The sequence below is a fragment of the Rhincodon typus genome, chromosome 21 (assembly GCF_021869965.1).
Source record: "Rhincodon typus isolate 14 chromosome 21, sRhiTyp1.1, whole genome shotgun sequence".
NCBI lineage: Eukaryota > Metazoa > Chordata > Chondrichthyes > Orectolobiformes > Rhincodontidae > Rhincodon > Rhincodon typus.
Genome location: NC_063352.1, coordinates 14497000 through 14522688, shown reverse-complemented (window position 1 = coordinate 14522688; position 25689 = coordinate 14497000). Strand labels below are relative to the sequence as shown.

The 25689-nt window shown below is 40.2% G+C and overlaps 1 protein-coding gene across 1 annotated transcript in view; it reads left to right on the top strand.

Annotated features, from left to right (window-relative positions):
- Nucleotides 1-25689, top strand: part of LOC109933972 (transmembrane protein 94-like) — a 107345-nt gene that overhangs the window by 7434 nt on the left and 74222 nt on the right. The window contains 8 exon segments of the mRNA XM_048609688.1: nucleotides 599-726; nucleotides 2182-2318; nucleotides 2418-2614; nucleotides 3858-4009; nucleotides 4871-4973; nucleotides 9136-9222; nucleotides 12706-12810; nucleotides 15221-15325. Of these exon segments, the coding sequence (XP_048465645.1) occupies nucleotides 599-726; nucleotides 2182-2318; nucleotides 2418-2614; nucleotides 3858-4009; nucleotides 4871-4973; nucleotides 9136-9222; nucleotides 12706-12810; nucleotides 15221-15325 (1014 nt within the window).

Here is a 25689-nt window from a genome sequence, read left to right as displayed (position 1 = left end):
TCACTTTGGATTTGGGGAAGAGAAATTGGAATATTTGCTGAACAGTGAGAGGCTCAGAGCTGTGGAAAAGATCACATGGATTAAGGTGTCCACGTGATTGCAGCTCAAAAAGTGACCGCATACGAAGAACAGTAATCTGAAAGATTAATAGAAGGTTGTTCTTTAGCTCATAGGGATTAGAATATAACGATGAGTAGATAATGCTTTGGTGGCATAGAGACTTTCTCAATTGCAATTGGAATATTGTGGTCACAGTTAGGCATGAAACACCTGAAGATTAATGTTAGGTTTCAGGAGGAGACAGTGCAGAATCAGCAACACCTTTGCGCGGTTTCATGAGAAGCATTATGATGCCAGAGTGTAAAAACTTGCTTTGGATTTTATTGAATTTAGAACCTTGAGGATTGATCTCTTGAGTTTTGTTTTTAAATAAATAGTTAAGGGACTCAATAGGGAAGAAACAGAGAGACTACTTCATCTGACAATCAGGAATTTGGAACAAGTAGGTGCAATCATAAATTTAGAGCAGGGCGCACTTAGGAGTGACGTTGTGTTATTTTTTTGCTTACTTCACTTTTATTTTTGTGTACTCCATTAGACGATCTGGAGAAGTAGTTTTTTGCACCATTCAAATCGCTGGTCAAGCTTCCATTGGCCAGGAGCATTGCTGTTGCTCCTGGCAACCATTGCCCTAGCTGGCTGCTATCATATTCAGTCACCTAAGAGGTAAGGAAAACTGAGCAATTCCCCATGCAACAATAAAGTTATCCATTTGAGCAAATGTAGCCAATCACGTCTTTCTTTCAACAACGAATAATGTAAGTCTGATTTCTGTATGATTCAGTTTTATCATAATAGCCAGTTCCTGAGCAAGTAACCAGTGAATCACTTTCCAAAGACTTATGTAGGTTATTGGAACATTTGCATCAGCTTTTCAAAGCTGAGGCTTTAACATTGTGGGCGGTTTCAGCATATTGTCTGCAGCTCATACATAGAAGACCCCAGCATTAAGAGATTGCGGTGTTGAAGGTGTTATTTTGTCAGCACTTTCTGATCCAGCATAAGATGTTCAAGTGGCATGCAAAAAGCCTTTAGAAGGAAGCAATATGTAGAATCTCCTCAAAATGAGATCAGAAGTCTATTGTGCAAAAATTAGATCAGTGTTTAGTTTCACCTGCAGCTGACATTAAGTGATTATTTTTCACATGAGAAAAGACAGTAATTGCTGGCAGACCTTTCATCCACACCATGTGTCATAGCTGAGCCTGATCCTATCTTTAGCCAGCAGTCAGATACTTGTACTTCGAGAAATGGTTGGAGAATGTTGATGTAGCTGGGGCTCAATGCGTTGTACATTTCTCTCTGAACCAGAAGACAGTGAGTTCATGTCCTGCTTCAGAAAGTTTAGTATGGTACCCAGGCTGTCTCTCCCCAGTGTATTGCTGAAGGCACTGCTGCGCTGCCTCAGGAGATATCTTTTGAATATACTGTTCAACCATGTTCTTTCCATTGGATGGAAAATATCCCATGGAGCAGTGAAGTTCTCCATGCGTGACTTAATCAATATTTATTCCTTCAACAAAAGCTGAAATATTACCCAATAATTGTCACATTGTTATTTTTGCTAACTTATATGCAAATTGGTAGCAATGTTTTCTACAGTGCAGTGCTTCAAAATTATTTCATTAGCTGCAAATTGCTTGGTGTATCTTGAAGTTATGAAAGGTGTTAACAAAACAAAACACTTATATTGGTCTGTTATTTGTTCTTATAACTTCTTTTCTCATTCTGAATAGAAGGACAAATAGCAGTGCTTTTGTTGACTGATGCTACTTAATTTACAAAATACCAGGAATCCTGCTGATTTTCTGCTTTCCTCTCAGCCCAACTCTCTTTCATTCCCTCACTGAAGTATGGTTGGGTAGACAAAGGAATTTAAAGGCACAATTTTGCTGGACCTTTTCACTTTCAACAATTAATCATCTTTCACTTCGCAACAAAAAAAAAGTTTTGAAAGTGTGAGATAAGTTCGTCTCAGTCTGTTTGGTGGCATTATCAATCAAGTTGAAACAAATCTTTGCTAGTTGTAAGTGTTTAACCAAGTTAGTTACTACAATTTATTAATTCGACCTGCTAACATAGTAACACTCTGTAATGTCTAACTCTTCCTCTTTTTCTCAGTCAGGACCTGAGACTCATTAATGAATCTGCACTGCTTTTCTTCCTTGTGATAAACCTAAGTGCAATTGGACTGCAGCAGTGGCTAAAATGTCAAGAGATCCCACAGAGGGTCCAGGCTATTCTGCAAAGAATAAAGGGTAAAAAGAGTTCATGTTGTGATGGTAGCTCAGAGCCAATTGACAAATAGATATATTAATACTGTTTGTTTCACTATACTAATATGAGTGCTCTTTAAGTTTTAATTAGGACTCCAGAATTTGGAATGAATGATTTTTGTCATGAACTGTACAATCCTCCTTTGGATTCCATATCTCTCCAATGGACCTACAGAGATGGGCAATTGGTAAATCTGCCTGCTAGTATGCTGGTTGAGGGAGATATTATAGCCCTGAGACCAGGGCAGAAAGCACCAACATCTCTTAGAGGAATTGAGGTAACTATTCACACAATATTGAATTGTTTACTTATTTAGATTTTATACAGTTTTGACATTTAAAAAAAATTATTCATGATTTGGGTGTCATTGGCAAGGCAAGCAAGGCACACATCCATCCCTGAAAGTAAAGGTAAAGTCACCAGCATTGTACCAGGCCATAGGGTTGCTCTGCCATTAGAGAGAGATGACTGGTGCTAATTAAATCTGAGGGTCATCACACCTCAGGGCGAGGGGAGAGGATGAGAAGGAGAGTCCTACATTGTAATCTCAGCTGGTGCAAGAAATGAACCTATGCCTTTGGTATCACTTTGCATTGCAAACTGTGGCGGCCTCCTGGCCTGGCATGGTGGGACCCGTCCTGACATATCAGCCTCTCAGCCTGGAGTGGTGGGCCTCGGCCTGACATAGCAGCCTCCTGCCCTGGCGTGGTGGACCCTGGCATGGTGATCTTCCAGTAGTACGTGGCAGTCTCTCGGCATGGCATGGCCTCACTGTGGTGTCCTGGTCTTGAAGGGATTCCCGAGCAATCTTCCAGCCTCATGAACCTTGAGTTGAAGCCCAGCGCAGTCTGGAGTCAAGGCCCAGTACGAACTGAAGGCTAAGTGCTAGCATGCCTGGGTTGGAAGATCATTGTTCTGAACTTTTATTTCTACAATGTTGGACTTCTTATATTTCTGTATTTTCTAAGATCTTAAAACTGAGGAAGCAGTACATAGGTACCTTTGTATTTAAGATGGTGCTGTAAACGGCGACGTATAAACTTTTCACTGTACTCATTTGAGTACATGTGACAATAAAGCTAATTCAATTCAATTCAATCAACTGAGCTGATACAAAGGAAATGACTGCTAAAAGAACATACAGCTGTGTAACATTCTGCAAGGGGAAGGAAGAAACCTAACTGATTACATTTTGTTTTCCATATCTATGTTTACCAAGAGGTTGCTGGCACTTGGTAAGTTTGTTACTTCCTTTCTTTTCCCAAACTCTCTTCTTAAACCAGCTCAGCTTGATTGTGCTCTCCTTGGATCAATAAGAGAGCAGAGTTAGGGCAGAATGTTTCAGTGTTTGACATTTAAATGAACTTTCCACTAGCCGTCAGGGAGCAAACAGGCAAAAACTGGGCACTCACGTCCATTCTGTGCCTTTGCAGAGCTTTAGCAAATTCAGAACTATCTACTTGCTGATGTGCGTCCTGCTTTTAAAGAGCAATAAGTCATGATTCTCCGCTTCCATGTAGGATGAAGAACATGTGATCTTGGATAGAGATGACATCTTTTGCCAGTTCTCCTCTCCTCCATCACCAGTTCAGAACAAAAAATCTCACACCCACAGTCTTCTGAAGCCTCATCCTTTCAGAGTAACTAAAACACCAATGGTTGAGAATATCCAGTAAGTACAACGATGAGGTTCTGGTCTTTATCCACTCAAGAAGACAATGGTTACATTGATTGAATGATGAGGCCAGGCCTCCTCCCACTGTCAGACCTCTTACTCTTTTTACTCTTAAAACCTGCTCCCCCTCTTGCAATGCCATTATGGTTTGATGCTAAGGTCAACCTTAGTCATCAGTTTGTTCTCACTTGGAGTGTAATATTGTTTAAATAAAGGAGAAAAGCAAAAAAAAAGTTGCTGGTTGATACCTGTTATTATTACTGAAGATTAGGTTGGTACGATGATTTATTACAAAAAATATTCATACGATGAAAGCATGCACAGTGTAAAATGATTATCTCTCAACACTTCCTCTGATCTTTGTTCCCTCTGTAATGTGTTGTCAACTTCCTGTTTGAATCCTTCTGACTGCACTTTGTAGCATTAATATCCATACACCCACTTTGTGCTAATGAATGTGATTTTTTTTTAGGCCGCATTTACTGGAACCCAGAAGCATGCCTAGTCGTGGTGAAATTTCTGAAATAAATTGAAATAAAGAATGATATAACCCAAACAAACCCTTAAAAATGAAAAAAATGTATATAAGATGAAGTGTAGAAAATATTAAACAATGCAGAATTATTCTTTTAATTTTAAAGTAATCAGCAATATCAGAGGTGGATGTATGCAATCAGAATTTATAACCAGATTGTTGGTGTCAGGAGACATTCTTTTTCTTAACATTTCTTTTGCAATGTTTATTTCTTTTCAGATGCATGTTATACAAATACAACAATCAAATTTTATTAAAATGTGAGAATATGAGCGCCCTGGCATCCCCTACAATTTAAAGCATTAATTTTCTTTGTTTCATAGGCGGTGCCTTGAATTGGGACAGGAAAGACCTGTGACTGTACTGAATAATGAACGCTTCACTGCTTAGAGGCTTCTCGAGAAATACGTTGCTCCAATGGTTTTGGTATGACTGACCTATAGGGAGATCATGGTTTTGGTTGTAATGAACTCGACTTCAGGATTTTAAGACTGAATTTCCAGCAATGCAACTTTTCCATGGTCCTGTCCCCCAAACGTTTGAGCACATATTCCAGGCTAATACATGACACATGTGTGCAACAATAGGTTGTACCTCCCTAATCCGGCAACACTGGGACTGGGCCATTTGTGGATCAGGTCACATTTCCAGGTCAAAATTGTAGTAAGCCAAAAGCAAGTTTGGCTTTAGCATCATGGTCAGTTACTGATGCTCTGATGAAACCTGTTAAGTCATCAAAAATATTGAATATGTTCAATGCACAAACACTTTATTCCACAATTGAGTAAAGATCTCATCATGATTTCCTATGATCCACATGTCTAATTTAAAAACTGGACATTGTTACAACCAGATCCCTGATGAAGTTCCCTAAGTTGTTAAGGTTCCAAACACGATACCCAAAATTGGCAAGCTCCCAGCTTCTTTACTCACCTGTCCCCTTGGTTGGTCACAACAAAGTTCTTCCCTCACTTGTGGACACCATTCTCCCATACCAAATGAATGTGTGTTTTAAGAGGAACCAATTTAACTAGGCCTTCTTGGGTTAACAAAAGAGTGAGTTTATTCAATACAGGATATAGGAACATAGAAGCAGGAGTAGGCCATTCAGCTCTTCAAACCTGTTCTGGCATTCAATAAGATCATGGCTGATGTGTGACCTAACTCCATATATTTGATTTAGCCCATATCCCTTCATAGTTTTGCCGAATACAAATGTATCTATCTCAGATTTAAAATGAACAACTGATCCAGCATCCACTGTCATGTGTGGAGGAAAACGCCAAACGTCTATTAGTTACTAAACACAAGAAGAGATAAAAATGCAACACATAGACATGGATTAGGAATAAGAAGTGAGCCCAAATAGTTAGAAATTTTAGAACAAATACAGGTAAGACTGAGCCATTCATGAAGAGAGGTTAGTAGAAGATTGAGGTTGTTGCAGTAAATATTACTGATAACATCAATGTTGATCATAGAAGAATCAATTCTGAGATTCTTGGCTTTCCGGATGTATTGAGATTCTTTTGCCCTCATCTCTTTCAACAGTGGCTGGTTGTTAACACTCAAAAGTGAGAGAGAGTCTTTTCCCTTTCTTTAACTGCAGTGTAGGAGTGTGTAAAGGCTATTCTCTAACCTTTATAACACAACCATCCACAAATAGGATATCAGGCCACTAACACACAACTGTTGAAGTTCACTTCCGGCTCTGCATTCTTGAAAGGGGACAATATAAACAAGTCTTCCACATGGGCTGCTGTCCTTTTTTTTCAATCATCACATTTAATCTAAGATGCTCGCAAGGGGATATAGTGCAGCTTGTAACCCATTTCTCCCTTTGAGGCTTTTTTGACACCTATGGGGGTGACATTCTAACTTCTCCTCTCTTTCTCTCTCGACAATCACTGAATTTACATCCATACTCATTTGTTGGCTGTAACTGTCCTCTTTTTTAAAAACATATTGGAATTAAAAGTTTAATATATCCATAAGTGATCAGGGGTTTTCATCTGGAGTCATAGATTCATACAGAATAGAAACAGATGTTTTGGTCCAACTTGTTCCTGTCGACCAAGGTTCCCAAACTAAACTAATCCCAGCAATTTCTGTTTTCATTTCTAATTTGTAGCATCAACAGTTCTTTTGGTTTTTATAATAATCCTACTTTCCTGCATTTGACCCTTATCCCTCTAAACCTTTCCTATTCATGTACCTGTCTAAATGTTTTTTAGATGTTGTAATTGTACCTGCATCAGTTTAGGGTATCTCGTTGGCGTGTTTCTGAGTTTCCCTACCCTGAGGTAAAAAAACCCTTGCTATTCATCTTATCTTTGCCGCTCATGATTTTATGAACCACTATAAGGTTCCCCCAATAAGCTCCAGTGGAAAAAGTCCCAGCCTATCCAGCCTCTCCTTATAACTCAAATCCTCCATTTCCGGCAACATCTTTGTAAATTTTTTCTGCACCCTCTCCAATTTAATAATATCCTTCCTATAGCAGGATGGCTAGTTTGTACACAGTACTGAAAAGTGGCCTCACCAACATCCTGTGAAACAGCAACATGATGACCCAACTCATATACTTAATGGTCTGAGCAATGAAGGCAAGCGTGCTAAATGCCTTAAAGCAGGATTTCAGGTGTGCAAACTGGACAGAGTGAAACAAGGATAGCACGAACAACGATCACTGCAGAGCTATTCAATGCCACTACAAGGAAAACTGGAGCCATTGCCAGTGCTGGTCCACAAAGATTGTCAGACCTGAGAGTTCCAGATTAAGGAGGTACAATCTGTATCACAGTTGCCATCTTTCAGATTACATCTTAAACCAAGGCCACAATTTTCTTTTCAAGTGAAGTGGATTCCACAGTACAATTTCAAAAAAAAAGCACAGATATTCTCTCAAATATTTCAATGTCAATATTCCTCAAACAACATTATAAAATAAATCTGAGGTTTTGAGAAAGGGTCACTGAACCCGAAACGTTACCTCTGATTTCTCTCCAGAGATGCTGCCAGACCCTGCTGAGCCTTTCCAGCAAATTTCTGTTTTTGTTATAAAATAGAAACACTATCTGGCCATTACCATTTTGCTATTTTTTAAAGCTTGCTGTGAGCAAATTAGCTGCCACATTTCCTATGTCACAACAATGACTGTGTAAATATAACAAATAACTTACGCTTGCAATTGATATGGTCTACACTGTCCATTGAGGGGGTGCATCCACTCAGCATTTACCCTGTCAAGCCCCATAAGAATCCTAAGTTTCAATGCAATCATTCTTCAATCTTCTCTTACTTCGATGAGCAGAGTCCCAACTCGTTTAGCCTTCGGTCATAAGACCAATCCTTCCACACCAGGGATCGTCCTAATGATCCTTCTTTCAACTGCCTCCAATGAAATGATGTCTTTCCTTAAATAAGGGGACCAATGTTTCCATGCTGTATGACTCTATAATTCTAAAACTGCTCACAGTATTCCAGATGTGGTCTCACCAGCATCTTGTACAGTTGTAGTAAGACTTTGTACTCTTATACTCCAACCCCCTTTGAAACAAGGGCCAACATTCCATTAGCCTTCCTGATTACCTGCTGCCTGTCTTTCATGCACAAGTACTTTCAAGTCTCTTTGTATTGCAGTTTCCTGCAGTTTTTCTCCATTTAAATAATATTCTGTTATTTTGCACTCCCTTCCAAAATGATAAACTTCACATTTTTGCATATTATATGCCAATTCCCAACATTTTGGCCATTTACTTAACCTATCAATAGCTCTCTGTAAATTGTCTGTATTCCTCATACAACTTACCTTTCCATTTATTTTTTGTCATCTGCAAATTTGGTGATAGTACATTCACTTCCTCCCTCCTAGTCACTAATATATATTGTAAACAGATACAGTCCCAGCACTGATCCCTGTGGAACCTCACTGGTCACAGGTCACCAATCTGAAAAACAACCTTGAAACCTCACAAGCTGTTTCCAGCTCATGAATCAAATCTCTATCCATGGCAATATACCGCATCCAACACTGTTGGATCACTGAATATCTTTAAGGTAGACATAGATTCTTGTTAAGCAAGGGTATCAATGGTTATCGGAGGTCAATGAAAACTCGGAATTCGAAATCCAAACAGTTCAGCAGGGGTTTTACTGAATAGCAGAGCAGACCCAAAGGGCTGTATGGCCAACCTCTGTTCTTAATTCGTATGTTCAAAAGCAGCAAGTGTTTCTGAGCTGGTGATAAGCATAAGCGTAAAGTGAGGCCAACAGGGCAAACATGCCTCTGTCAGTCTTTTGGCGGAGCTATCCATTTAGTCCCAATCAACAACTCTTTACCAATAGTCCTGCAGCTATTTTCTTTTGAAAGTCACTCGTTACCTACTTCCTCCATCCTTTCAGGTAATGCAGGACTAATTTCCTGTGAGAAAGAAAAATGTTCTCATGTTTCTGTTGGTTCTTCTGCTAATTATCTTGAGTTTGTGGCCACCAGGCTCGGTCACCAATTTAATTGAAAAATGCCCAGGCACAGTTTAGCATTTGGATTTCTGAGTGGTGTTGATTCACTCTATACTTTTGTTGCCAGGTGGTGTTACTGATTATCAATGGTCTGCGGTTTGTAATTGGTGCTCCAGGGATAGGTTCATGGCAAGTTACCCTTCTACAACTCCAGGTAACATAAGTACCATGTATCTCACTTATGTTTTTGTTATTGCCTAAGTTTTGGATAATATCACCTGACTTTGCCCCTCTCCCAGCTTATCTACTGCTGAAAACTTCATCCATGCCTTTGTTACCTTTAGACCTGACTCTTCAGACTCTGCTGAATTTAAGTTCACCCACTATTTTGTTGCCAATATCACAACTCATAACATTCTTCTGTTCCCCTGTGCTTTCACAATCTTCCAGAGCGCTGTTCCTTCGTCAGGTGAAATGGAGGTAAGCGTACAGGTACAGAATATATAGGTGCTTTCGTCCATTTCACCTGACGAAGGAGCAGCGCTCCAAAAGCTTGTGATTTCAAATAAACCTGTTGGACTATAACCTGGTGTCGTGTGACTTCTGACTTTGTCCACCCCAGTCCAATACGAGCACCTTCGTATCCTGTGCTTTCTTACAGACAGTGGTTAATTAAGGTAGCATGTGGGGTTGGTTAGCTCTGGCTGGAAGCCTGGCCTACAATGCAGCAGGTTCATTTCCTGTATTGGCTGAGATTGCTGTGGATGCTGTGGCTTTCATCCTTGCCCCTTACCTGAAGTGTAGTGACCCTCAGATTAAGCTTACCACCAGTTGTCTCGCTTTCTAACGAGAATAGGACTATGGTGACTTATATCTTAATTTCAACTTTAACCTCAGTTCTTGTTTAAAATTCTTGGATGGAAGGAATCAACTTTCTATATAAACTCCTCCAGCCCTGCAACCTTTTGAGATACCAGTATTCCTCCAATTTTGCTCTCTTATACACCTCTGATTTAAATTATTCCCTAATTGGATACCAGGCATAAAATGTCTTGGGCCTATCCACTGGAATATCCTTCCTAAACTTCTCTGCACCTCTACCTCTCTCTCCTCATTGAATGATACTCCTTAAAGGCCACATACATGTTCAGATGCCTCCTTATGTGTCAAACTGTTTGATTAGCCCTTGCAAACTACTTTGAAAAATTTACTGCAAGACAGATTGCTATAAAAATGCAACTTGTTCTTGACATTATCATTTTTGCACCTAATTTCAACACAGGTCATGTATAAAATAAATCTTATTCCACTGTACCAATATTACAATTAGATTCCAATCTCAACATCGCTAGGTTCTTAAAATGGAATATTACTTTTTCACACACCAGCCTTCATTATAGACTCTCTAAATAACATGGACATGTAAGTAATGTCATAACTTGACAATGACAGTTGAGCATAATGACCATTTTTGTCTGTTTAAACTATAAATTAGTTTCAAGGTGATCATCCTAGTTCCTAGTAAATGTGGGAGTGTATATGATAAACAGAATGTGGATGTTGAGGTTTAGCACTCCGATAAATCAGAATTAAGATTATCTCACATAGTGGGTTCAGTAAGGGTGAATTTGAGAGGGGGGTTCAGCAAGGACGTGGATGTCGAAACAGGGGTCACTAAGGGTGTAGATTGGGAAGGGGGGTCTCAATAAGTAGGAATTTGGGAAATGGGTGGATTTGGTATGGATTTGGGGGAGCTTCTGAAAATCCCAATCTGGGTTGGATTTGTGAAAGCACAGAGAGTACTTGGGGCCAACAGGATAGTAACATGGCTTCTCCCTGCACACCAACATGTCATCCTGCCAGGCAATAGAATTAAAATTTGCACTGTTACTTCATTGCATTATTTCTGGAGCTTCTCTTTCTCCATCTCCTCTTCTGGTTGTTTTTGCCCCTTATTAAGTATAAGGAATAACAGGCTGTGCTGCTGTCAGGAGAGACATCTCTCAAATGGCAGTTCTCAAAGAAGATCATGGGAGTTCTGCCTGGCGACCCGGCCAACAACACCCCTTCAACAAATAATATGACAAACAAAATCACATTGTTGTTTGTGGGACCTTGCTGAGTGCAAATTAACTGCAACGTTTGCTACATTGAGCCAGCAACAAGGCTTCATGGGTTTTAAATTACTTTACTGTGGTTATGAAAGATGATATATCAATGCAAAGTCTTCTTTCTTTATCAAGTGACAGTAAAGAATTGTGTGAAAGAAGATTGCATATCGGACCCCTCAGCATTGTTGTCCTTCCTCAATGGCCCCCTCTCTCTTTGATGGCAGAGTGGAAATCATTTTGTGATCCAATTTGAGATTCAAGTCACGTATTTTGCATACTGCACAGTGTTGCACCATCATAAGGTTCCAGTTTGCTTGTCTGCAGAACTAAATCTGACAAATACAGTGTGCCACATGTTTAACTAAGCTCTGCTACATTGCAGGATAAATACCTTATCAAAATACATAGGATACAGCACAACCTAATTTGTCCCTCCTGGCATTTGTGTTCCCCATGGACCTCCTTCCACTCTATATTGTCTCACTCTGTCTGCAGATCTTTCCATTCCTTTTTCCCTCATGTGCTTGTCTAGCTTTCCCTCAACTGCTCCATTTGTTAATAAGTTTGACTTTCTAAACACTCCCTGGATAAAGAAATTTCTCCTGAATTCCTTCCTGAATTTATGAATGTCCTTAATTCTGACTGATAATTATTTAAACATCTTCAAAGTTCAGTCAAGATCTCTTTGTACAACAATTTGATCATTTAATCCAGTTTCGTGTTTTGTGAAAAAAGATTCCTGTCATTGAATCAAGTTTTGAATAATGGGTGATGTTTAGAAAGGGGGTAGAACTGAAATTGTAACTATTGTACTTGTTTGATAATTTGAAACACAGCAAATATCTTGGTATTTATAGTTCTGTAAAAGGCAGTGAACTGACAGTGAAATAATGTTGTTTACACATTGTCTCTGTCTCTTTCTTACAAAGATTGAGACTGACAGTTCAACTGCTTCTCCCATTCACCCTGCCAAACAGGTCACACCTCCCTTTCAGGTTTCCCTGCCTTAGCTCTGAATTTATGTCTTTCTCGCCTTTCTTGTCTGACCAGAACTTGTCTGGGAGACCCATAACCTGCTGTTTTGATGCCGGTGCCGCTAAATTGCTGACCATGCAACTTCCCCTCTTGACACCATTTCGTTCTCTCCTTTCAGACTCTCATTGTACACCCCATTTTCAAAACCACCATCTTCCTCTTAAAAATCTCATCCACTACCACATCCTTGGAATGTCATCAGCTCCCAAATCCATGCCTATCTTTCCTGCAATTCTCTGTTTGGTTCTCTCTCACATGGTTCTGTATAAATGCAAATCTTATTAAAGGGAAATGACTTGCTTTTGTATTAGCACATTTCATGACCTCAGCACATCTTTGACTGGTTTAGAGATAATGAAGTAGTTTTGAAGTGTAGTCGCTGTTACTAATACTTATTCTGAGATGTATTTGTTTAAATTACACCTAAACATGGTGCTGTCTGGGGCCTTGACCCATGAATTATAAAGAAAGTAGGATTTCCATGTGGCTGTTCAGCAAATCAATTGTATCGGACCAAATATGTTATTGATTCAGATTGTTTGTGCCCATAGGTAAACAGTGTCCTCCCCTTATTGCCTCTATCATTTCCTATACTTTGGTTTCTAATCAATGCCTATGGTGAAGCTCGGATGGTTGCCTTGTTACTAAAGCCCACAGCAAATTTTAAGGTAAGCATTTCTGTAAAAAAGACTTTTGTCAAGTCAATGCCAATGTCTAGAAACAAAAAAACTGCAGATGCTGGAATTCAGATAGACAGACAGGAGGCTGGAAGAACACAGCAAGCCAGGCAGCATCTGGAGGAAAGGAGCAGTCAACATTTTGGGTGTTACCCTTCATGCTAACGTCTACACTGTCCATGATGAAGTTTGTTAATGTTCTACCCTTGCTGGCTAGCCATTTGAGTTTATGTACATCTCGGTAATTTTCCACTTTTGAAAGCAGATTTTTCTGTTTAATCTCCATTTATTCGCAAATGTATTGCATTGTCCTACACTGGTTAAGTGGGTGTGGTAATATGTTTAATTTATATATTCCTAAACAGAATATAAAACAATGTGTCTGGTGATTCAAACTGCCTGAGTTCATAAGGCCATAAGACCATAAGATATAGGGCAGAATTAGGCTATTTGGCCCTTCAAGTCTGCTCCACCATTTGATCATGGTTGATATATTTCTCAATCCCATTCTCCTGCCTTCTGCCTGTAAGCCTTGATGCCCTTATTAATCAAGACTCTATCTATATCTGTCTTAAATACGTTCAATGACTTGGCCTCTACAAATTGGCAATGAGTTCCACAGATTAACTACCCCCGAATGAATAAATTTCTCCTCATCTCAGTTCTACAGTGTCATCTCTTCACTTGAGCCTGGACCCTGGGATCCTAGTCTCACCGACTAGTAGAAACATCTTCTCCTTGTCCACTGTATCCAGGCTTCTCAGGATTCTGTAAGCTTCAAACAGATAATCCCCATCCTTTTTAAACTCCATTGAGTACAGACACACAGTCCTCAACCACTCCTCATATGACAGGCCTTTCATTCAGCGATCATTCTTTTAAACCTCCACTGGACTCCCTCCAATGCCAGTACATCTTTCCTCAGATATGGGTCCCAAAACTGCTCACAATATTCCATATGTGGTATGACCAAAGCCTTTTACAGCCTCACCAGTACATTTGTCCTCATGCCTCCCAGCTCTCTTGAAATGAATGCTGTGAGGGAGCAACTAGATCAGATATACATAAATTCTTCTGTTTTGTAATGCTGCCACTAAGCCCTCCAGTCCTGAATAAATGAATCTTCATTATTTGGTGTTAACCAATCCCTGCATGGCTGGTGCCACGACATTTATTTGTTACAAGCATTAGGAGACCAACATTTTCTCCAAAAGAAGTTCTCAACCAAAACACAGATAAAGGATTGCTGGAGATTCTGTCACAACAACAGTTCAACTGACCCTATTGTGTGAATTAACGATTGTGGATCACACAAGAAGTCCATAAAAGACATTCACAAAAAGAATTCCACAAAACTGAGTCAAAACCCAGGAATTCCCTCCCTAATGGCATTGTGGATCTACCTACAGCACATGGACTGAGCAGTTCAAGAAGGCAGCACTCCACCAGCTTCTCAAGGGCTACCAGAGATGGGCAATAAATATTGGTCCAGCCAGTGTCACTCACATCCCGTGAATGACAAAATAAAGTTGAGCTTCTCAACACCCCAACATTTCCCTTCAAACCACCCTAAATATCGGCACAGTCTGTTGGGCATGTGCCAATGTTAATCTCTGATGAATGAACAGAACATTAGTTCAACAGTACCAAAGATTGGGAAACTGGTCTAAGAGAGGGGAAGACAGATGCTGTGCTGAAAGGAGGTAAAGGCAATGGGGAAGAAATGCACTGGGGGTAGTTGAAGAAAGAATGTGACTGCTTTTCATAACCAGGTTGAAAGAATGATACGTGGAGGAAAAGAGAAAGAATCTTATTGTGAAAGGGACTGAAGGAGATGCTCCTGGTGTGGACAGAATGAAATTTATGGGCATGTGGGTAGGATTGGGAGGGTGAGAAAAGGCCTGTTGAAGACTAGGACTATCCTGGCAAGTTAAGAACAAGAAATAGATCCAATAGATTAATCTGGTGTCGAGACGGCAAATTCTGACCTTATTGGGTTCATGTCATGAGACAATTGCACTCTAAGGGCTGAACTTAATGCTCTCAGTATGTCAAGTCTTGGTGGCAAGTGGGGACATTTAATCAGGCACAGGGGTAGTGGAGGGATCACCATGGTAAGTAGGAAGCATGTCACCTTTAAATCTCCACCTCAATTAAGTCTGTTGTGGGAAATCAGGCATATGAAAGGCTGTATGAGGTTACAGAGATGAGATTGGGCAAAACTATGGTGGGATTTGAAAACAAGGAATGAAACTTTTAAATTGAGGCACTGCCAGAACTGAGAGCCACTAAATATATGAAGATGTATTTAAACAAAACATTGCCTAATTATCAGAACAGTTTTACTTTCTACTTGTATAAACTGCAAATATTTCCCCTCCATAAACAGGAAAACTGGATTGAGACATGGAGAATGTTCTGGGCTACCATACGAGGGAATGCTCCTGCCCTAAGTCAAACTTCTAGTCTACTCCACAATCTTTGTTCTATTACAGTAAGGATCTCCAGCTTTCTATGTAACATCTCAATCTACCTTCAGTTCTAGAGGAAGATTTTTGTGACCCAGTTCTGAGCATATAGTAACTGAAAATTTGATTGTAATGGTAATGACATATTTTGTGCATTTCATTAAAATAACTTGCAAAAGTGTAGTGATCTATAGGCAATCAGAAATATAGATTGCTACCTCCAGTTTAATGTAATTCACACTTACAAATGTGTTTGAACAAGGTGTTGAGAAGCAAATTAAATATTTTGTTTCAAGAGTTTGAGCGAATTATTGTTCACTGTTTTTATTTGCCAGTCTTTAGCAACATACGTTAATATCTTCGAGCTAATGGTTATTCAGACTTTGCAGGTCTGGCAGCATCAGTGAAGGAAAATCAGAGTTAATGCTTCGGTTCCAGTGACCCTCCCCGAGGCCCTTTCTTCACAGATGCTGCCAGACCTGCTGAGCTTTTCCAGCAACTTCTGTTTTTGTTCCTGATTTACAGCATCCACAGTTCTTTCAGTTGTTATTCAGACTTTCTCCATTTAGGAGTAGATAAGACTGAAGACCACACTTACATAGAACAATGAGTATCTTTTGCATTTAGTCACTAATTAGATTGAAGCAACAACTTATGTACATCATAAAGTGGGAAAATTTGGTTTATAGTTACATGTGCTGTTTCTTCATATTGGTAAGTGAGTAAAAATATATTGAAAGTTATAACTGAACCTCAGGAAGCTGGAAGGGAAGTTATAGTTCCTTAGCTTTCAATCATATATCTTAGAGAGAGCAACAAGAACTTGTACTTGCATTGTGTCTAACCTGAATTTTGGAAATCTAAAAGCATTGCACAGTGAATGAAGTACTTTTTACAGTGCCTGCACTGTTGTAATGTAGGAAACTACTAAAACTGGTCTCAATAATGGTGGTCATGAAACCATTGTCAATTGTTTTAAAAACACGTGTAGCTCATTAATGTTCTTCAGTGAAGGAAATCTGTCATCCTTATTCATCCTGGCCTACATGTGAATCCAGACCCGTAGCAATGTGGTTGACTCTTAATTGCCCTCTGAAATGGCCTAGAAAGCCATTCAGTTCAAGGCAATTAGGGATTGGTAATAAATGCTGGCCTTGACAGTGATACCCACATCTCAGAAAATAATAAGAACATAAGAACTTGGAACATGTGTAGGCAATTCAGCTCCTCGATTCTGTTCCATCATTTGATATGATCACAGTTGACCTCATCTCAGCCAACTCCACTTCCCTGCTTGTACTCCATAACACTTCAACCCATCATTAATTAAAAATCTGCCTATCTCTTCCTTAAACTTACTCAATGTCCCAACACCCACTGCACTGTGGAGTGATGAATTCCATGGATGTTTCTCCATGTCTCTGTTTTAAATATGCTACCCCTTACCCTAAAACTATGGACTTTCATTCTAGATTGCTCCACATGAGGAAACATTCATTCTTTGTCTACTTTGTCATCTTTAGCATCTTTTATACCTCTACTTGATCTCCTCTTATTAAAATACTGCATTTAAAAAGAAACACAAGAACTCCCTTGATCTTATTCAACATGGATATCATTGACTTCTACCCAAGAAGGCCTTCAATTAGCTTTTCTTTCAGATTTATTTTAGATTTTCTGCTGAAGATTCTGGAGTGGAATTTAAAACTCTGTCTTCTGACTCAGATGTGAGAGTATTAAGTCACATTTTCCAATGAAATGAATCAGTAAAGATTGTTAAAATTGTTAGTACCATTGATCCTGATGTAAGATCACCACTAAGAGAATGCAATCTCGAATGTGCACAATTACAGTTCACAGCTATCTCAAGTAGTAAATAAAAACCGAAAAAACTGCGGATGCTGTAAATCAGGAACAAAAACAGAAGTTATTGGAAAAGCTCAGCAGGTCTGACAGCATCTGTGAAGAGAAATCACCACCAGCATTAAAGCCTGTTTTGAGATTACTCTTGTGCCAGGTCACACCAGAATAAATCTCCTGGAATCCACAGAAGGCTGCAAGATGCTTCTCTTTGATTTGAGACTGGTGTCCCTTCTATTGCTGACTGTGGTAGTTCACATGGTAGTTCAACCTTTACCCTCTGCTGACCAAATAAAACTGGTGATATTCCATTGTTTAAGAAAGGTAGCAAAGGCAAGCCAGGGAACTAGAGGCCAATGAGACTGACATCAGTAGTAGGCAAGTTATTGGAGAGGATATAACCAACATTTGGACAGTCAAGGTCTGATTAGGGATTGTCAGCATGAATTCGTGCATGAGGATAGAGGAGGGTAGGGCAGTGGATGTTGTCTGCATGGACTTTAGTAAGGTCTTTGACAAGGTCCCGCACGGCAGGCTAGTCATGAAGGTTAGGCTGCATGGGATCCAAGGAGAGCTAGCTAATTGGCTTCAGAATTAGCTTGATGGTAGGAAGCAGAAGTTGATGGTTGAAGGTTGTTTCTTGGACTGGAGGCCTGTGACTAGTGGTAAACCATAGGGTTTGGTGCTGGGACCTTTGTTATTTGTCATTTACATAAATGATCTGCATGTGAATGTACAAGGCACGATTAGTAAGTTTGCAGATAGAACATAGAACATAGAACATAGAACATAGAACATTACAGCACAGTACAGGCCCTTCGGCCCTCAATGTTGCGCCGACCTGTGAAACCAATCTGAAGCCCATCTAACCTAAACTATTCCATTATCATCCATATGTTTATCCAATGACAATTTAAATGCCCTTAAAGTTGGCGAGTCTACTACTTTTGCAGGCAGGGCATTCCATGCCCTTACTACTCTCTGAGTAAAGAACCTACCTCTGACATCTGTCCTACATCTATCACCCTTCAATTTAAAGCTATGTCCTCTCGTGCTAGCCACCACCATCCGAGGAAAAAGGGTCCCACTGTCCACCCTATCTAATCCTCTGATCATCTTGTATGTCTCTATTAAGTCACCTCTTAACCTTCTTCTCTCTAACGGAAACAGCCTCAAGTCCCTCAGCCTTTCCTCATAAGACCTTCCCTCCATACCAGGCAACGTCCTGGTAAATCTCCTCTGCACCCTTTCCAATGCTTCCACATCCTTCCTATAATGCGGTGACCAGAACTGTACTCAATACTCCAAGTGCAGCCGCACCAGAGTTTTGTGCAGCTGCAACATGACCTCATGGCTCCGAAACTCAATCCCTCTACCAATAAAACCTAACATACTGTACGCCTTCTTAACAACGCTATCAACCTGGGTGGCAACTTTCAGTGATCTATGCACATGGACACTGAGATCTCTCTGCTCATCCACACTACCAAGAATCTTACCATTAGCCTAGTACTCTGTATTCCTGTTACTCCTTCCAAAGTGAATCACCTCACACTTTTCTGCATTAAACTCCATTTGCCACCTCTCAGCCCAGCTCTGCAGCTTATCTATGTCCCTCTGTAACCTGCAACATCCTTCCGCACTATCCACAACTCCACTGACTTTGGTGTCATCCGCAAATTTACTAACCCATCCTTCTACGCCCTCATCCAGGTCATTTATAAAAATGACAAACAGCAGTGGCCCCAAAACAGATCCTTGAGGTACACCGCTAGTAACTGATACAAAATTAGGAGGTATCATTGATCATGAAGAAAGTTATCAAAAATTATGGAGGGATCTTGATCAGATTGGGAAGTGGACTGAAGATTGGCAAAAGCAATTCAATACAGCTAAGTGTGAGGCGTTGCATTTTGGAAAATCAAACCAAGGTAGGACTTATACAGTAAATGGTAAGGTCCTGAAGAGTGTTGTTGAACAGAGGGAACTAGGAGTACAAGTACTAGTTCGTTGAAAGCAGTGACACAGGTGGACAAGATGACGAAGAAGGCATTTAGCATGCTGGCCTTCATCAGTTGAGGAAACGAGTATAGGAGTTGGGATGTTACGTTATAGTTGTATAAGTCATTGGTGAGGTTGCACTTGGAGTATTGTGTACAGGTTTGGTCTCCCTGTTGTAGGAAAGACATAGTTAAACTGGAAAGTTTGCAAAGAAGATTTATGAGGCTGTTGCCAGGAATAACAGGCCTGAATTATAGGGAGAGGTTGGCCAGGAGAGGACTTTATTCCTTGGAACATAGGACAATGAGGGGTGACCTTATTGAGATGTATAAAATCATGAGGGGCACAGATAGGACGAATGCATATAGTCTTTTTCCCAGGGATGGGGAATTGAAAACTAGAGGGCATAGGTTTAAGGTGAGAGGGGAAAGATTTAAGAAGGATCTGAGGGGCAACTTCTTCACACAGAGAGTGGTGTGTGAATGGAATGGGCTGCCAGAGAAAGTGGTTGAGGCAGGTACAATAGCAACATTTAAAAAACATTTGAATAGGTACTTGAATGGGAAGGGTTTAGAGGGATATGGACCAAATGCAGGCAATTGGAACTAACTGTGTGGGCACCATGGTCAGCATGGACCAGTTTGGGCCGAAGGATCTGTTTCCATGCTGTATTACTCGATGACTCTATTATAAATTCCACAGATTAACTCACTACGAGACTAAAACTCACATTAGTTGCTCTAATCCTTTTAAAATACTTGTAACATAGAAACGTAGAAACTGGGAGGAGTAGAACATTTAGACCTTTGAGTCTGCTCCACCATTCAATCTGATCATGGCTCATCCACTATCTCATTGCCATATTTCTTCTTTCTTCCTTTGATGTCTTCAAAATATAAAAACAAAATCTCTTTCTTGAATATATTTAGTGATTTGGCCTCTGCAGCCTTCTACTGTAGAGAATTCCACAAGTTCACTACCCTTTGAGTGAAAAAATGTTTCCACATCTGAATCCTAAATGTAGTACCACTATTTCTTAAGACTGTGACCCTTGGTTCTAGACGCCCCAACCAGAGAAAGCATTTTTCCTGCATCTAGACTATCTAACCCTGATAGAATGTTATACTTTTCAATTGGATATCCTCTCATCCTTCTAAATCTTAGTGAATACAGGGCCAGTTAAACCAATCTCTCCATATACAAAGTATTGTCACCCCTAGTACCAGCCTAATAAACCTTTGCTGCACTCTTGTTATGGCAAACATATTCTTTCATAAGTAGAGAGATCAAAACTGTACACAATACTCCAGGTGTGGCCTCACCAAGGCCCTGTATATCTGCAATAAGACATCCCTGCTTCTGAATTCAAATCCTCTTGCAATGAAGGCCAACATGGTATTTGCCTTCCTACTTGTTTGCTGCACCTGCCTATCTCCTTTCATTGACTGTTATATCAGAGCACCCTTTGTACATCCATACTTACTAATATATCATCGCTTCCTTTCTGTTTTTCACACTGATATATATAATTTCACACCTAGCCATGTTGTACTGCATCCACCATGTGCCTGCCTACTCACTCAACATGTATAAATCACCTTGAAGCCTCCTCACAACTCATTATCGTTTGCAGTTTTATATCATCAGCAAACTTGGAAACATTGCATTTGGTTATGTCATTTAGGTTATTTACCTACATCATGAATAGTGGGGTCTCAAATATTGATCCCTGTGGTGCCCAACTAGTCACTCCTTACCACTTGGAAAAAGGCCCATTATTCCCACTCTGATTCTTGTCCATCAAATAAATCTCAATCCATGCCGTATATTACATCCATCCCATAACATTCTATATATTCTGTAGAAACTCTTACTAACTGTGCTTTTACACTCTCATGAGCTTTTTCTCATACTTTAATTTTTCCCTCTACTTCTTATTAATCCTTTGCTGGTTCTTAAAATCTGTACAAATTTTTGACCTGCTAGTAACCATCATAAAATTGTACTGTTTCTTTCAGTTTAATGCTCTCCTTAACTTCTGTATTTAGCCTTAGATCTACATTTCTCTCAAAGAGCCTTTCTTTCTCATTGGGATAAATCTTTGCTGAAAGTTCTTAAATATCTCCTTTGAAGGATGGCGCCACATCTCTCCTGTTCTTGCTTTAACATTCCTCATCACAATGGACATTTCAGCATTCTACAACAGCAACACCAATGATGACAGCATTGCTGCAACAGCCTCAATATTCAACACCAACATTTGCCAATTTCCAGATGCCGTCCTACAACTCATCCTCGACCACAACGTCTTCACCTTCGACAACCAGGTCTTCATGCAGACAGACAGAATAGCCATGGGGACTAAATTTGCACCCCAATAGTCATTTTCATGCACAAGTTTAAGCAAGACTTCTTTGCTGCACAGGACCTCCAACCAATGCTATACAACAGATAAGTCAATGACATTTTCTTCCTTTGGGCTCATGGAGAGGAATCACTGAAACGACTACACAATGATATCAACAAGTTTTATCCCACCATGAGACTTACATGGATTATTCTTCAGAATGAGTCCCATTCTTGGACACATGCATCTCCACCAAGGACAGACCCCTCAGTACCTCACTCTACCGCAAGCCCTTGGATAACTTCATGATGCTGCACTTCTCCAGCTTCCACCCTAAACATATTAAAGAAGCTACTATTCCCTATGGTCAAGCCTTGCATATACACAGGATCTGCTCAGACAAGGAGGAACGTGACAGACACCTACAAACACTGAAAGACACCCTCATAAGAACATGATATGATGCTCAACTCATCGATGGCTAGTTCCAACATGCCACAGTGAAAAACTGCAATGACCTCCTCAGAAGACAGACACAGGACACAACCGACAGAGTACCCTCTGTCATTCAGTACTTCCCCGGAGCAGAGGAACTACGCCATGTTGTTTGCAGTCTTCAACATGTCATTGATGATGATGAACATCTCACCAAGATCATCCCTACACCTCACCTTCAAACAACCGCCAAACCTTAAACAGGCCATCATTCGCAGCAAACTAACCAGTCTCCAGGACAATATCGACCACAACACCACACAACCCTGCCATGGCAACCACTGAAAGACATGCCAGATCATCGACATGGATACTACCATCGCACGCGGGAACACCACCCACCATATACACGGCAGATACTCATGTGACTCGGCCAATGTTGCCTGTTTCATACAATGTAGGCAAGGATACCCAGAGACATGGAATATTGGTGAAACCATGCAGATGTTATGACAACAGATGAATGGGCACCGCGCAACAATCGCAGACAGGAATGTTCCCTCCCAGTTGGGGAACACTTCAGCGGTCAAGGACATTCAGTCTCCGATCTTCTGATAAGCAGGCCTTTGAGATACAAAACAACACAGAATTGCCGAGCAGAAACTGATAGCCAGGTTCCATACTCATGAAGACGGCCTCAACCGTGATCTTGGGTTCATGTTGTGCTACATGTACTCCAGTACACTTCTATATCTGTAAAATCTTCCTTACTGTCCTGTTTTGACATCATTACCTTGATAACTTGTTAAGATCTCTCTACCTCAATTAGTTCGTTCGGTTTTGGTTTACTTGTTACATTGGTTAGACCCTCGGCATGTGATTCTTACACCTCTCATGTTATTCCAGCTGTTTGGTTTGTATCCAGCACCGTTTTATTTTTAATTTTTTGTAATTATCTCTCTGCCTCATTTAATCAGATTATAGATCATCCCTTCACTTGCTCTTCAGCGGTTGACACTTTACTCACACCGTCTGACGCTTTTGATTACCCGCAGAGACTTATTATTCAGTCTGTCGAAACTCCACTCACTCCATTTGTACGATCTTTTGATGTTTCTGCCTCTAAATTCTGTGCCTGTGTGCTTCTCTTCAACTCATCTGACAAAGGAGCAGTGCTCTGAAAACTTGTGATTTCAAATAAACCTGTTGGACTATAACCTGGTGTCGTGTGATTTCTGACTTTGTCCACCCAAGTCCAACGCCAGCACCTCCTTAGTTTCCCAGATCACTTTAACCAATTCTGCCTTCATATCCTTATAACAACCTTGTAGAAATGCTAATTAGCTTTCTTTGATCCCAATTCTCTTTCATAATAGAAGTAAAAGGACCATTTATAGCACAATTGTTCACAACCTGATGTCAATAACACCTTTATCCAATTTTGGGTACACGCATTGTAAACCCAAAGACTGCTGCCAATGTCTCTGTGTGTAAATATCTCACACCTTCTTACCAATACAACAACTTAAACCTTCCTGTGATCTCTAACAACCTAACCACCAGAACTTACTTAAATAAAATAAAGAACTATGAATGCTGGAAATCTGAAACAAAAAAGAAATTAGTGGAAAAACTTAGCAGGTCTGGCAGCATCAATGGAGAGAAAGCAGAATTAATGTTTTGAGTCCAGTGACACTTCTTTGGAACTGATAGTGGCTAGGAAAAGGCCATCATAAGTTGAGAACTAGGGATATTTATTGACTATTGCACAATGTTCAGCACCATTCACAACTCCTCAGATACTGAAACAGTCTATGTCAAAACACAACAAGCTCTGGACAATGTCCAGGCTTGGGCTGACAAGTGGAAAGTAACATTTGTGTGACACAAATGCCAGGCAATTACCATCTCCTGTAGGAGACAATTGAATCACTGCCCTTTGACATTCAACTGTGTTACCATCACTCAATGCCCCACTTTCAACTTTCTAGAGGGTTACCATTGACCAGAAACTCAACTGGACTAGCCACATAAATACAGTGGCTTTAGGAACAGGTTAGGGGCCAGGAATACTGCTGCGAGTAACTCATCTTCTGGCTTTCTAAAGACTCCAAAGACATCTACAGGGCACAAGTCAGGAATGTGATGGAATACTGTCCACTTGCCTGGATGGGTGCTGCTCCAACAACACACAAGAAGCTTGACACCATCCAGGACAAAGCAGCCTGATTGATTAGCACTACATCCATGAGCATCCACTCCCTCTACCACCAATGCTAAGTACTAGCAGTGTGTATTATCTACAAGATGCACTGCAATCTAGAAGCACAAGGGCAGCAGGTACATGGGAACACCACCATCTGCAAATTGCCCTCCAAGCCACTCACCAATCTCTCTCAGGAATATAAGGCTGTTTCCTCAGTGCTGCTGAGTAAAATACTGGAATTTACCTCCCTAAGGACATTGTGGGCCTAACTACAGCACATGGACAGCAGTGGTACAAGAAGGCAGCTCAATTCCATCTTCTCAAGGGCAACAAGGGACTGGCAATAAATACTGACCCAGCCAGTGACACCCGCTTCCCATGAATGAATAAAAAAATGACTTACTGTCAGGCCGGCTGAAGAATGGGTCACACGACTCTATTCATTTATCTAAATTTCATGCTATATTTATATACTTCATAATTGTAACACCATGCACACAGAAAATCATTGGTTTATACTTCATGCAATTGTTTGATAAAAGTAGCAAGTTCTCATCTGTTGATGTGCCGAAAAATAAAAGACAAAGATTTGTGGAATTTGAAGTATTCCACCTCACTTCTATGAAGCACCAGTTTCTTTTTCCACAAAAATATACTTTATTCATAAAATTTTCAATAGTATGTCATATGACAATTTAAAGTTGACATTACATACAGTGCAAATAAAATCAGTTTTTTTTTAATTTTGAATATTACTCAGCACATTTACAACTTTAATTAACACTCACTACACATGCTGAACCTACAGCCTGGAAGGTTCTGAAGAAGGGTCACTGGACGCAAAACGTTAACTCTTATTCCTGTCCACAGATGCTACCAGACCTGTTGAGCTTTTCCAGCAATTTCTGTTTTTATTTCTGATTTTCAGTATCTGCAGTTCTTTCGCATTTTGTTTTGTCAGCCTGAAAGATTTTTCAGTTTTCCGTTCCTTGTTACATTACAAATGTAGGGCCTTAGGCTGTGACTTCCCAGCACTGTACCTCAGCAGCAAACACCATAACATTTTGATGGGCCTTTTAGCACTTAGTCTTGAACTTTGGAATGTGTCAGTCTGCAACACTAGGTCTTTAACAACTCTCTGCACTAGAGCACCAACAAGTTTCAAGCAGATCAACAAGCATTTTTCACCGAGATAATGGCCCTACAGCCACAGCTGATGTTTTCTGCAGTTCACAGGTTGTGCAATGAAAGACACGTTTGAGAATGATGCTGTAGAAGAAAAAGTGGATTATTAAAATCTATTTTTTGATTTGTAATCAAAGAGAATGTGAATGCAATCCCCTGCTGTCATAAGTTTTGTAGTTGAGTATCCTACACTTTGGGAGCATTGTGAGTTTCAATGCACCCGAAGTATCTGTCATTCTTGTAACAGCTTGTTAAAAGTGAGAGGACAGTTAAGAGTCAACCACATTGCTGTGAATCTGAAGCCATGTGCAGTCCAGACTTTGCAAGAACAGCACATTTCCTTCCTTAAAAAGTTT